Source organism: Micrasema longulum, unplaced genomic scaffold (genome assembly GCF_059751315.1).
Source record: "Micrasema longulum isolate JH-2025_06_02 unplaced genomic scaffold, ASM5975131v1 h1tg001278l, whole genome shotgun sequence".
Classification (NCBI taxonomy): Eukaryota; Metazoa; Arthropoda; class Insecta; order Trichoptera; family Brachycentridae; genus Micrasema; species Micrasema longulum.
The window spans coordinates 28426-42860 of record NW_028278465.1 but is presented as its reverse complement, the minus strand read 5'-3'; the positions used below and the strand labels follow the sequence as shown (position 1 = coordinate 42860).

At 32.6% G+C, this 14435-nt stretch overlaps 1 protein-coding gene across 1 annotated transcript in view; it reads left to right on the top strand.

Annotated features, from left to right (window-relative positions):
• Positions 1–14435, top strand: part of tup (LIM1_Isl and LIM2_Isl domain-containing protein tup) — a 116592-nt gene that overhangs the window by 92762 nt on the left and 9395 nt on the right. The window contains exons 4-5 of the mRNA XM_088234746.1: positions 3086–3216; positions 4825–5004. Of these exons, the coding sequence (XP_088090872.1) occupies positions 3086–3216; positions 4825–5004 (311 nt within the window). The remainder of the gene's footprint in view (positions 1–3085; positions 3217–4824; positions 5005–14435) is intronic.

The window sequence follows — 14435 nt, the reverse complement described above, 5'->3', positions numbered from 1 at the left end:
TTTATCAGAGAGATACATTTCACAATATGACTTGCTCACATGACGGTAGAACAAACCCACGGCCATTAACTCTTAAAAGACTGTGGTAAATAATCCCTTTGCGCGCAGTGATGTAACATCGTGTTACCACAAGCAAAAGACGGAATATTCTAAATTATTATTATGGATAACTTATATAGCGCCATTTTCGTAGTAAAATACCTCAAGGGCGCTTAACATAATGATTCTATAGTTAAATAAATTTAATTGAAGCTTTTAAATTTATAATTTAATTAAAACAATTTATTTTGTTGTCACATGCTACGGATGCATTCAAATAATTTAGAGAACAAGTGGGTTTTAAGTTTTTTCCGAAACATCACTTCACTTTCACAGCCTCGCACCTCTGCTGGGAGAGCGTTCCATGCCATAGGGCCTGCGACCGCAAATGCGCGTTCACTAAATTTAGTGCGCTGTTTGCGTAGAGGTATAATAACTTTTCCTCTCGCCGTAGACGTGGCTGAACTAAGCGTGAGACGCCTGTCAGCTAGTTCATCTGGAATGCATAGTTCCCTTAGATATTCCGGAGCAGAGCTGTGCAGTGATTTATACATAAGCCAACAGAGTTTGCATTCGACCCGAAAGTTCACATATTTGAAAAAAAAAACATGAAGACATATTGTTTAATAGTTTCTTTACTATAATTTATTCAAATAAATTTATGATTTAGCCCTGTTAAAGCAAAATAAATTATAAATAAGCCGCTCATATTACGCACGTGCATCACTGTCATCAACTGACGGAAGACTGAATCTGTTTTACACAACACCCGCCACAGAACAGCGTCTCTGTCTGCCTTGTAATGAGTTCTATCTTCGTGCTCTCTCTTATACATAATTTGTGCTACTGAATTAGCGGACATTCATTCTTCGCGTTGAAAGGATATATTTTTTTTAACATCCAGCATAGTTAGACAAATTTTACTTTCCAAATCCGGTGTGAAAATGTCCATTTGAAGATAACAAAAAATATGAGTTCATCATTTAAAAAAATAAGAGAGATATATCAAGTCTTGTGTCCCATGTCGACTAGTGTGACATCACAACACGCAAGAGTTTAAACGGTTTTTTTTTTCTATTTTTTTTTTTTGTTTTTTTACAACAAACATAAGTGATAAAACAGAGTATTCAAAAAATAAAGCATAATTACATAGCAATGAAATACATATTAACAGTAAAAATAGTAAACAAAATATCCCACTAAGGCATGGCCTGTTCGTGGGTATACAAGAAAATGTTGATTTTTTCCTTCTTTAATAAATAATGGACAGTTATAATTTTTGTGTAACATAAGAAAGAAAATGTTAAATATTCTGTAAAAGATTATATGGCTTTTTTATAGTAATTAAAAAAGGAAATAAAAAAATATTTAAAAAAAAACACAAAAATATTCCTTATTATTAAAGGGCAACAAAATAAATCATAGAAAAAAAGAGTTCATATATTTAGTTTGAATCTAGGATAGTGCGTGTTTTTTAAAAGAAGGAAAATTTCGAAAGTTTGGAATCAATGAAATATTATCAGTAAAAAAATAATTCAAAATTTTTGGGCCAATAAAATATGCATGTCTCTGCGAGCCTCGTTTTACAATGTGGTATTTCTAACACACGTTTTGGATATGTCGAGGAATGTAAATACTTTCACATGCTCCACTCCACGCAGGATCAGATGTAGAAAAATATAACGGTGAGACGAGAAAAATGGGTTTAAATTTCATACCTGCAAATTAAGTATTAGTTTTACCAATATGAACCGCAAAGGTGCGGGTTTTGTTTGAAGTAAAAATTAACAATTAGAAAAGCAGAGATGCGAAGGAATGCAACAATTAACACCTTATTAATTCCAGCATGTGCCACAGGTATATATTATATTGTGCTAATTCAATTATATTGTTTCAATATTTTATCATCCAAGTAGCATTTGCCTGTCCGCGCATTGTTTAGGGCCATGAGTAATACGTTAATTAATTTTCTTTTGTCTACCCTCATATAGCAATGATTAGCACTCCGTATTCTATATTATTGTTCCGAATTATAAACATCTATATACATATTCCTTATAATAACTAGAGCATTATGTATATGATATTAGCTGACCCGACAGACGTTGTCCTGCCCGAACGTTGGCTTGCCTTGGAAAAAGACTTTTTACTGATAAGTAGGTACCTAGGTACTTGTTTGTGATTATATTCCAAAACTAAAAATTGTCAATATAAAAAAAATATTGAATTTAAGTAGGTACTTATTTATTGTTGAATTCCAAAACATAAAATAAATACTTTTTCAAATATGGCATTCTTTTTGCAAACGTCAAATTCCGGTCGTCTCACCAATAAAGGGGTGTACTTATGTAGGAATACGATTTTTAAAAGATAGAGTGATATGGCGTTCTATACTCTCTGCCTACCCCTACGGGGTAACGGCGTGATAGTTTGTTTGTTGTTCTGTTTGTTTGGACATATTAAATATGTAACAACGCCTAATATTGATTATTTTTTGTGTTAACAGTCAATTATTAAAAATTTTCTAAATATATTTTGTTGGAAAAATACGTATGATTTTATTAAAATTTATTTCAACAGAAGGGGAAAACATTTTCGGGAAGGGAATATGGAAGTATAGGCATTTATAGGGCTTATGACCTGTCATTGTCTGGTTTAATTGGCCACTTTACACACTGTGTACACAACATGGGCAGAATGGTGAATGTTGTTGAAATAAATTTAAATATGAATAATTCCCTAGGGAGGAAATCCAGCCAGTCTGCAAGCATTTGTACGTACTCAAACATCGTATGATTTTAGTTCATAACAAAGTTAATATTACTTTTTTAATTTATTTATATTTTTTACTTTTTTCTTTGTAAAGAAAAAATAAGAAAACTGCTGACAAGGCAGTTTGGCGGTTTATTGGGTTTCATTGTATTTCCTTTTCTATTTTCTGTTCATGTTTACCTTCCTAAATAAAAATACATACATACAACGAAAAAGATAAATTTGACATCATCTGATTTGCATTTGTTATCATTTTGTTTTCTGTTTTTTGCAGATTATTCGGCACAAAATGCGATAAATGCGGAGCATCCTTTAGTAAAAACGACTTTGTAATGAGAGCCAAAACGAAAATCTACCATATCGACTGCTTTAGATGTTCTGCCTGCGCCAAACAACTTATCCCAGGTGAGATTTAAAAAATATATTATTGAATGAATAAGTAGGTCTCATGTCAATGAAAAACCTAAGCGAGAAAAGAATGACGTAGCAATTAACATTTGCGTTTTCTATGGAGGTTATTTTGGTAAAAAATAAAAATACCGAATGCGCACTCCGAGCCATCCATATACCAGTAGCGAGTGGTGATTTTATTTACAGGTAAGCTATGAAAAATATCATATATTTGTACCTAAATAGGAGGTAGGTACATAAGATAATGTAGGTGATTTCCTCTTTTGCACTGCAGAACCTACATCTAGAAGTTTCTGAAAGGTTCATTCTAGCAAGTTGTTTGTTCAATCTGCAGTGCTCTGGGTGGGCTCTAGTGATAACCCTCACTCAGGGGCGAATGGTGATTTTATTTACAGGTAAGCTATAAAAAAATATCATATATTTGTACCTACATAGGAGGTACATAATATAATGTAAGTAATTTATACTATAAATTGAAATTTTTCTGTGTGATACAACAACTCTCATCCGTGAAATCAACTCAAACTATGTAACTTCGTGTTATATTATATTATATAAATATGCTATCCATTAATTTAATATATAATTTATTTAAAATAAATGAAAAATACCATTATGAATTCAGTCGATATTAGGTTTCAATTGAAATGTCAACTAACCGAATTGTTCTAGTAATTAATAGTGCTAAAAACGGCCCCGTGGAGCGCTGTGCGTGCTGCAATATGACATGAAAGTAATTATGGTCTTATGTCAAAAGTACCATCTCAAAGAAAATAGTTCTTAAGAAACAATGTTTGAAATACTGTTTTCCAAATCTAGAATCTTCAAATAATTTATGTAATCTGCAAGTTTAATCTAGGAGAAAAAATCCGCGCTGGGGTTGACACATTTGAAATATAGTATACTTATTTGTATGAAAAATAAAGCTGGAATAGTCGGGTAATTTCTTAGCTCATCTCAGGCGCTGGGCGCGCTTTATTAAAATTTATATTTATATTAGGATAAAAATACAAACGGTAGAAATGATTAAAAATAAATGTAAATAATTTATTTATTCTTCTGTAAGTAAAGTTACAATAAAACATTATTATGGTTAGTCAAATATAATGGTAAGCTGTGCGTAATCGCTTCTATACACGGTTCTCCCCTGCCATGCACACATATATGAACGCATACATATACGTATCTACACGCATCAACATATAAAACATACACAAACACATACATTACATTACATGCGATACATATCATAAACCACTCAAGATCACTCAGCAACTATCCCAAATAATCAACTCCATGAAGAAATTTTATGCGTAAATGCAACGTGCAGTTAAAAATATCTACATTAACATAGAGTCCATTATAATTTTTACAGATACGTCTAATAAATGAATTAGAGGTATAATTGTTTTTACAATTTGGTATATGGAAAAGGGCATTTAATCTGGTATAGCGAAGAGGACAACGGAAACCAATATTTTGTAAAAGGTACGGCGAATCATCCGTATTATTTAGAATTTAAAAAGAAGAAATAAATCACACAAAAAGTTTGAAGTCAAACCATGAGATATCTAGTGTCATCTCGACTGTTCTTTGTTACAGGGGATGAATTCGCGTTACGGGAAGGCGGTATGCTGTATTGTAAAGAGGACCACGAGGCGGGTGGGGCGGTGACGGGGGCGGCGCCGGGGGCGGGAGGAGGATCTGCCCGCGAATCCAACAACAACACCAGCCTCAGTAACAATAATCACTCCGGAGCTCAAGAGATGGTGTCCATGTCGGGTAAGGAACTTGGATATTTTGGTTTTGATTGAAAAAAAATAACAGTTAAATGTAGAGGAAGTACGGCCAAAATATATTTCGGTAAAATCACACACACGAGTAAAATGACATATAGGGGGTATGGTGACATATAATGGGTAAAATGACATATTCGTAATATGACATAATAAGGGTAAAATGCCATGCATGGGTAAAATTACAAATATGGGTTAAATTACATATATGGGTAAAATTACATATATGGGTAAAAATACATATATGGGTAAAATTACATATATGGGTAAAATTACATATATGGGTAAAATTACATATATGGGTAAAATGACACAAGTATCTCACTTTATTCCAAATACGCTGTCTTAGAGGTGAAGCTGCCAAAACACCAGCGCAGTCTGTTTATTTTTGCCCGCACAGTAAAACGGTACGTGTGCCTGATTATAATTTTTTTGTCACCATCATCAAACTCTAATCTGCATTGATGGTGTATAGGGCACCGCATTGGAAATTGGTCTTAGGTACCAGTAGTGGTTTAATGCATCAGTTCAGAGTACAGTGATTTAGGAGTTAACAGTTCGTAATTCTCGCCGTCGCGTCGCTCTTCCGGTTCCTTCTCGACTCTGAATTATTCTGAAAATTTAGCATGTAATAGAATATACTCAACGAAGCATAGAGTCGTTTTCTTCTGTCACCTCCAACAGGGTAGGAGTAGCTGCCTCAACAAGCATTAAATCTTACCAATTTTAAATTCCGTGTATGTTTGAACGAACACCCGGACTAAATTTGATCTTAAAATATTGATAGCAAATAAAAATGTGATGATTATATATTTCTTTGAAGTGGAGATAAAAATCGATTGCTTATAACACATCGATATTTTCTTTATAAATTGCGACATTGATCGCAGTATTTTTATGTTTCTTTATTCTTTTTATCTTCTTTTTCCGATAAGATTTATCAATTTTAACATATTTAATGTTATATATACATAAATACATTTTTTATTTTGAACACGATCCTATGTATAAATATAGTTTTCTTTGATTTTGTTCCGACAAAAACTCGATTTGCATTTAAGTACATATCTACCATACATAAAATATTTAAGTGGTTTTAATTACACGTGTCATGTATACCTGTAAAATTATTAAAATATATGTTTTTTTTTAAAATGCTGATTTCAGATCTATATAATAATATTATGAATCTTATGCAACGCATTCTTTTTTTAAATTTTCAAAGATAAATTGCTCTAGTACTTTTCTGATAATATCTGTACCACGAAAGTCACATTTAACGAAATGTTAAAGAAACAGGATTTTGTGATAGTGCAATTTCCAAAACAAGGTGACAACTTTGGACGATTTTCGTCTTCTCCGAGCGGATATATTTATATATATAATTCTTCTGCACGTGTTATGTCACTGAACTTTTCCTAAACGGCTCAACCAATTTACGGGCGGTTTTTAGAGAAATGTATATCTTTGCAGTGCGCGTGTTAGTTGATATTAAAATCTTCAATCGAATTTATAATAAAGAAGTTAGGAGCATAAATGCTTTATTCATTGATCTAGCAGGGTTGCATTCGAGGACAGAGACAAAAAAATGGAAGGATGATGCTTTTTGTGACATTATTAACTGACATGCAATACATTTTTGTAAATCGCATTCATGAATAAAGTGCATCCTGGTTTTTTACTATCACTATTTTCTGAAGGTGATTATTACAGTTTTTTTTAAAAGCAGTCTAGCTGTTTTTAGCAAAACATAGAATTGACCTCACTGCACCCGATAACACAAATTTACATATTTTTTCAAAATTGTGGACTGACTGCTTTCTGCATAACTACGTTCAATTACGATGATAAACTTTTATCGCATCAGTTACAACCGACAAGTGCGGCCATTGTGATTGAGCTGCTGAGTAGAAAAAAGAAAAGAAGCCGATGTTGATTCTAAAATATCCTATAACAAATAAAAGCATTGGTAGCAAGGCACATTGCTGTTAGGAATTTCGTGGTGTGTATGTTTCTTGTTTTTAATGCACTCGAGATCATCGTCAGGACGGTATTGTTTACACTGACCATCGAAATCCCTTTCGGAACAGCGCCAGGTTGAATATTGACTTGGAGCACAAGAGGGGCTAGTCGGGATGTGGACCCAAAACCGGCGCGTTTAAGACGAAACGCGGCCTCACTTTCCTTCATACAACCGTATTCCCGTATTTCATCCCTGGATATTTAAATATATTTTCTACCGCACTAGTGCAACATCTTTTCTACAAACTACATATACAGGGTGTTCTTTAAACCCTGTCACATCCGAAACCACGATGATCAGTATGAGCAAGAAGACATATTGGCACATAAGAATAATTTTTAGAACGAATAAAATGTAAAAATATAAAATATCAGAAAAAGGAAATGGTAGCTTACTTCTCCAGGGGTGAAACGAGGAGTAGGAAGAGGGGAGTCTGACACTGCGCCGCGCTCCCCTTACTTCTCCCTGCAGAAGTAAGCAAACATTTGTTTTTTTAAATATTTTATTTAAAAAAAAATTCTTTGTTCTAAATATTTTTTACAATATGCTAATATGTCTTCTTGCCCAAACTGATCATCGTGGATTCAGATGTGACAGGGTTTAAAGAACACCCTGTATGTACCATCGTTTTACTTTTTGATAAATTGTTTTTAATGGGAGCTAGGCATTCAAAAAACCCAAAAAGCGCGTCTTCGGACGTACGGTATTTATTCTTAGTGGTGGGGGTCAGTGCTACGCGAGCTCCTGGCGTCACTGCGACCTGTGAAGATCTATTGTGACTCATCCCCATGAATAGTTCTCGCCCTCCACGCCCAAGTCTATAAAGAGCCAGGCTACTGTGTGGAAGTCGAGAGTTTACATTTTGCTAAATCGAAATAAAGTGAATATGATGCTTTACATAAAATTACATAAAAGAAGCCTCATTCTCGGGTGACCACTGGTTACCTTGTTTTATTGTTGACATTACATCATTTACACTGCATTTTGTGGTTACCTACCGTGTTGTATGGGACTCGTTGCACATTATTCATTCAATAAGTATCAATCAAATTTTAAAATAAAATGCTTTTTTTTTCAGAATTAGGTTTTGAAATTAGCCGTTCTTTGTAAAAATGCAATTATAACATTACTTAACTAAAATATTTTCAAATAGGTTTCGAAAGTAGGTAGTTATAAACTATTATTTTTTTATTGATAATCAAACCTCTTATCAAGCTCTTTCCTATACCTTTTTTCAATATAAATACACGTTTTAAATTATATTTAAATTATAAATATATTTAAATTATATCTATGTACGATAGATACACAAATGTTGAGATCCGTACATTATGTAAGGCTTAGACATGCATTATCGACAAAAACAAGAAAGGAGCTCTGCGCTGGTTTGGACGTGTAGAACGAATGGACAGCGAAAGAACGGCTAAGAATATTTACAATGCGAATGTGGATGGACGCAGAAATAGAGGAAGACCGAAAAAGACATGGCATGACCAAATCCAACAAATACTTAAAGATGGACATGTCAAACGTCGGAATAATCGGCGCGCGTGCATGAGAAGATGTATGAATGTAGCGAGATCTGTATGCAAAGATAGAGTGTTGTGGCGTTCTATCCTCTCTGCCTACCCTTACATCGTGATGGTTTGTTTGTTTGTTTAAATTATATTTTTATTTTAAATTTGTAGATGGTACCACCTGTTTCATGTACCAATAAGTAAAACATCGTATGTTAAAAATGTTTTTTTTCGTAGGACTTTTTCAGTGTACAATACAAAATTTAAAGATATAGATTACACAAACATCACTCTGTCAGATTTAAAATTTACACTAATAATGTATTATGTAACTTAGTAGACATTATAATAATAAATATGTACATCTCTCTTCCCCTCGTTATCCTCTCTTCAAGCATTCTTGTCCCGATCCCGCCCAATTTACAATAACTTACTGTTCTTAAAAAAATAAAATAAATTCTTTGAATATTGAAAAATATTTACGAGTACATAAAAAAAATATTTTTATATGCATAAACTTAAATGTATTTATTTAATATGTAATATATTTTCTTTACTAACTTTGTATACTTTGTGGAAATCTGTTATTAATTCTGAGTTTATACACTATATCTGTTTGTTTACTATAAATATGTATGTAGAGCTGTTGATTACCCAAACAATTTTTTTTTTAAATAAAAAAAATTACGAACAGAATTGATCAACAAACAATTTGTAAAAGAAAGAATGTGAGATAAATGAATTGGAAAGGTTATAAAAAACATAAGTAAAATATCAAATAATTTTTACCTGACATGTAAATTTATAATGATGTTAGTTTAATTCCATGTTCTATAAATAACACCTAATTTATTATTAGGTCGGTTCCTAAATACATAATGCATATAGGTAGGTATTATCGCAGTAGGTGCCTCCCTAGGTACTTCAAGTTTCCTTATCAATAAACAAGTTGATAAAATATTTATTTATATCAAAATGAAAGGCAGATAGGTTAAACTTGTATTTTATTTATTTTTATTTTTATAGGAAAAGACAACAGGAATAGAATATACAAATATGCATAAAATTAGTACTGTTACAGAATTTCACAAATTTATTAGTAGAACTTTTTACAAAAAAAGAAGAATATATGAAATTATAAAGTAAGTCGTGGTAAAATGGCAAAAAAAAAGAATTGGGATTTTTCGTACGTGGAAAAGGGAATATTATCAAAAGTCAAATACCAAAAAATAGTTTTTTTATATTTTTTATAATATACATACTTAATAACAGGGAATCAATCTATATAAAACCAATTAACGCAAAATGAAAACGGAGTGATCTCTGTTTATGATAGTCTCCATCTAACATGGCACAGCCTGTTCTAAGATGGAGATTTTCTATCTTTAGAGCATAACTAGTCCTATACTAATAAAACAATAATATAAAAAATAAAAACTAAAACTGCTTAATTATAAATGCCTAACTGATCAAATGTAAGAAATTAAAAATACTAATTATACAAATATAAAGTATGGATATGTGATAAGTTAGTTTATTAATTAAGCTCGAAGCACGACTAACCATTCATCATCATTCCCATTCCGATCCTAATGGTGCTTAGGACACTGCATTGGTACATCAATTGCAGCGCATCTTGATCATTTTTTGTTACGTGAAGGAAAGATGATCAATCTTATTCTTTAGGTACCAGTACAGGGACAATGAAATATTGTAGTGTAAAAACATCTCTTTAAATAAAGATTTTATATCAACCATGCCGAGAATCGAACCCGAGACCTCTTTCATGGAAGGCAAACGTGCTGACTATTTCACCACGAGGCCGACTAACCATCAAAAAGTAAAAATACGTTTTTAAAAACTTTTATAATTTAAGAAAAAAAACACAGTCGAAATGCGATATTACCCCACTAGTGGGGTATTAAGGCATAACTAAAAATTATGACGTAGGTACATTTCTCATAAATGCTTATTGCACATATATTAAATAAAAATATCTTATTTTCTTGACCCAAATAGCACTTACGACCAAGAGTAATCTTCTCCAAATTAATATCATTTATGGGCCGCATTAAATTGCGTCCAGAATGCGTCTAGAGATTTCGCGAATAGAGCCTTATTCTGCATAATATCTTCTACAGCATTCTGCAATGCTCCCGCCGTTCGTCGTGCTCGAAGGTGTTTCATTTTATACTATCGAGGCATTCTAAAACAAATAAAAACACGTTAGTATAAACCCCAACTGACTGTGGCATATAACCCCAAAAAGCCACCGCGTGACATTTTAAACGTCAAAACAAAACGCATGCAAAATGGCATTACAAACAAACAGAGAGTTTGCGAGTTGCGAGTCGTAGACTCATTTTCCAAATTTATTCAGAAAAAATCATCTACAGCGGCTATTTTTGATTCAGTAAGTAACTATCACAAATATGGTTTTAAGAAACTTTTAGTGAATATATTTTCAGGCTTACCTTGGGTTTTCAGCTGTAATTTAATAACTGTTTCGCTGCTATCAATCGCCATACGGTCCGATCTCCATAGTATAAGTACTGTCAATGATAAATAAATGGACGCTTTTGCTAGGCTGAATTTTTACGCGTTTTACAAAAATTAACTACTTCGAACGACGTTAGTTCCTCCGAATTGACCAATGATAACAGATTTCCGGTTTACGGAAAACCAATTCACCAATCAACAGACCTCACCGAAGATAACTTGTGACGTCACACGCGGAGTAATATCAAAATTACAAACTTTAAAAAATCATAGTGCTGATAACTGATAATACGATACAATTTTTTTTTATTTTGGTTCAGTTTGACAGCTTATTAAGAAATGTTTTTTTTTTAAAACCACTAAATTTTTTCATTCACCAATTCGGAATTTACTTATAAAAAATAACACAATCATTTTTAAATGTACGTTAATTAATTAGATGCAGGTAAATATTTTTAAAAGATTTTTTTAAATCATAAAATTTAGAAAGCCCCTATCTTGTGGCATCCGCAACGCGTGTCCAAGCCCGCTCCGCGCCGCACTCTCAAAACCCTCGTTATAGGGGGCTGCTGCGTCCGTTCTCGGACTTCAATGTTGGTAATGAAATCGAGCCTTCTTATACCTTATATTCTCCTCAAGCACTTACTCTCAAAACTCAGAAGTTTAGTGCTCCGAGTTTAGGGGGAAATATCGTAATGATAGTAACAATGGACGTTGATTCAAAATCTCTGTTCGATGTCTTTGAAGTGCCGTTCCTTTGGTGCGATTGTTGTATCGGTAGGTACTTGACAGACTGTACTTATGGCGGCAAAACTCCATAGAAACTTCAAAAGATATTTAAAATCTGATCTGCGATTGTAGATTAGGCAACATTTTCTTTATCTATGAAGAGTTATCACTTCCGACTGTCAAAATCTCGGCCACTTCAAATAATATAATCTACTACATTATACTATGAAATACAAATACAAAATAGTATAATGCTTTTGAATAATATTTTTTATTTTTTTACGTGAAACACTTCAAATGAAATATCGTGGATTTTTAGGTAATACATAGGTACAGTCATCATTATTCCATACCTGCTCCCTAGTTGGAGCATATGGAGTCCTCGAAGATCATCCAAGCATCTCTGTAGGCTGCCAGCTCCTGCGCATCCTCCCAAGTCAGGTTCGGGTCTCGTAGTTCTGACACGAACTTCCGACGAACAGTCAGCAGTGGATGTCGAGAACCTGATGCCTTGTAAAGTAGTCGTCTTGCAGCTACAAATTGCATGGACGAGTGAAATTCTGGCAACTTAAAATTATCAATAAATTTACAAAAACAAACATTGAGCATAATAGTAAATTTGTAAAGTGTCCGTGCTAAAAAGTAAATAATAAAAAACGAAATAGATAAAGCACCGTTTCAACACTATGGATAACATAACAGATAAAAATATCCGAAGGGTAGCTTTCGTAGATTTTGGGTAGTCACTAGTCACTGTCGCAGTGTCGCACACGTGCAAACACATGTTGTTTGCTAAATTCCTAGAAGATGGTCCGGTCCACGTGTAGTTGCCAATTATTATACCTCAGTGCTCACGCAGGTTTTTACTAAAAGATCTGAAATGCACTCAACGCAACAAAAATTTATTTTTCATATCGAAATAAATTAATGAAACAATATTGTTATCTTTGATCACCCTTTGGTATAGTACTTACCGAGTCAAACATTCCATATAATCCTTGCGTCCAGCCATTTACAAAGGGGTGGGTTTATAAGGGATGATGTATGGTAGTAATTGGTCCACTGTCCAGTGAGGGATGATTGTTTGAAGGATTAGTTTAGGTGTTAAAATTGTTTAACTCCGCGCTTGCATAATGCTGTGTTTGTAGTCCTAATCCCGCGTGATTGGAGTGTCGCAATTATCACGCGCCGGTCAAAAGCTAAGGTTAATTATTTATTTATAAAAGAAGAATCATAAATGATTTATTGAATTTATATAAAATAGCAAATGGCGTATTGGACGTCCCGGAATTAACTAGTGTTATCAGCTTAAAAGTACCCGTTCGAAATACTCGGCAGCTAACGCTATTTTTTGAATCTCCTGGCAGTCACAATTATTATTACAATTCGCCAATACCAAGACTACACCGGCTAGGTAACGAGTATGGTGAAGTTGATGTATTTTGTCTGTCTTTATATAAATATAGGTTAAGTATTCAAAAGGTTATAAATTAATTTGTATAAAATTTCTTAATATTGTTCTTTATTTACTATTTTGTTTTCTCATGTATCTCTATAATAATGTATAAACTTATATGTATGTGTGTATGTTTTCATATGTAAATTTATTTAATATTTTTCTATGTACCCTGTACATATGTTGATACGTTTCCTTATTTTTACTTATTATTGTATATTTTAGCTTTTCTTTTGTTATCTTCAATTTTTTACTAAATTTACATACTTATGTTTCACTGCTGCACTTGAATGTAATTTCTAATATATGTAAAAGCCCGTAGGGCGTGTAAATTAATGAATAAATAAATAAAAAGTTACACGGGGGAATTGTATTGTTAATATTAGAGACTTTTAAATTATCGGGTTTGTTGCAAACATGGCAGCCTCTACTTGAATATTCTAAAGTTGGAATGTATAAAATTAAATTTATTATTGCACTACTGTTTCTTTAAATAATCATGCTGATGTCATAACTTATAGTAGGGCCAATTTAATAGGTCACATTTGAAACTTCATCAAAATTCAAAAATATAACCTATATGTCCCTCTTTACTTTTGGCCCGAAATTTCATTTTATGTTTACGTTTACAGTAATAATATTTTATTGTCACAACTCTTTCATACTGATTTTAACTACCTCACATTATATTATATTTTTTCGTGGGTATGGGTTTTTTTTTGTCGTTCACTGAAGCGTATATTCTTTAAATTTCTTTTTCTTGTTTCTAAGAGCCAAAATCACTCGCAAACGAGTGGAGGCGTATAAAAAAAAAAAAAGGTTAGGACGGTAGTAAAATATTATTTATTTTTTCGAATTAAGAACTGCACAATTGCTGAACTTTTTTCAGTTATTTGTTATATATTATACATATTTATTGTAATAATGACAAAAGAAGGTAATTTTACGATTTACTTTCACTAATAAACCATTCTAAACATAATAAACTTTTTCTTTTCCTAACGTCCGTCGTTACAATGTTGCATCAGTGAACCCTTTTTCTTTTAAAACACTAGGGATGTTACCCAGAAAAATCGAATGTTGATAGTTTTATTAAATTATGTACTTATCTTATTTTGTTCCTTAAATTTACGATAGAAAATAATAATGGGACAGGGATTTGACTTTTGATTTTTTAAATAAAATTACAGTAC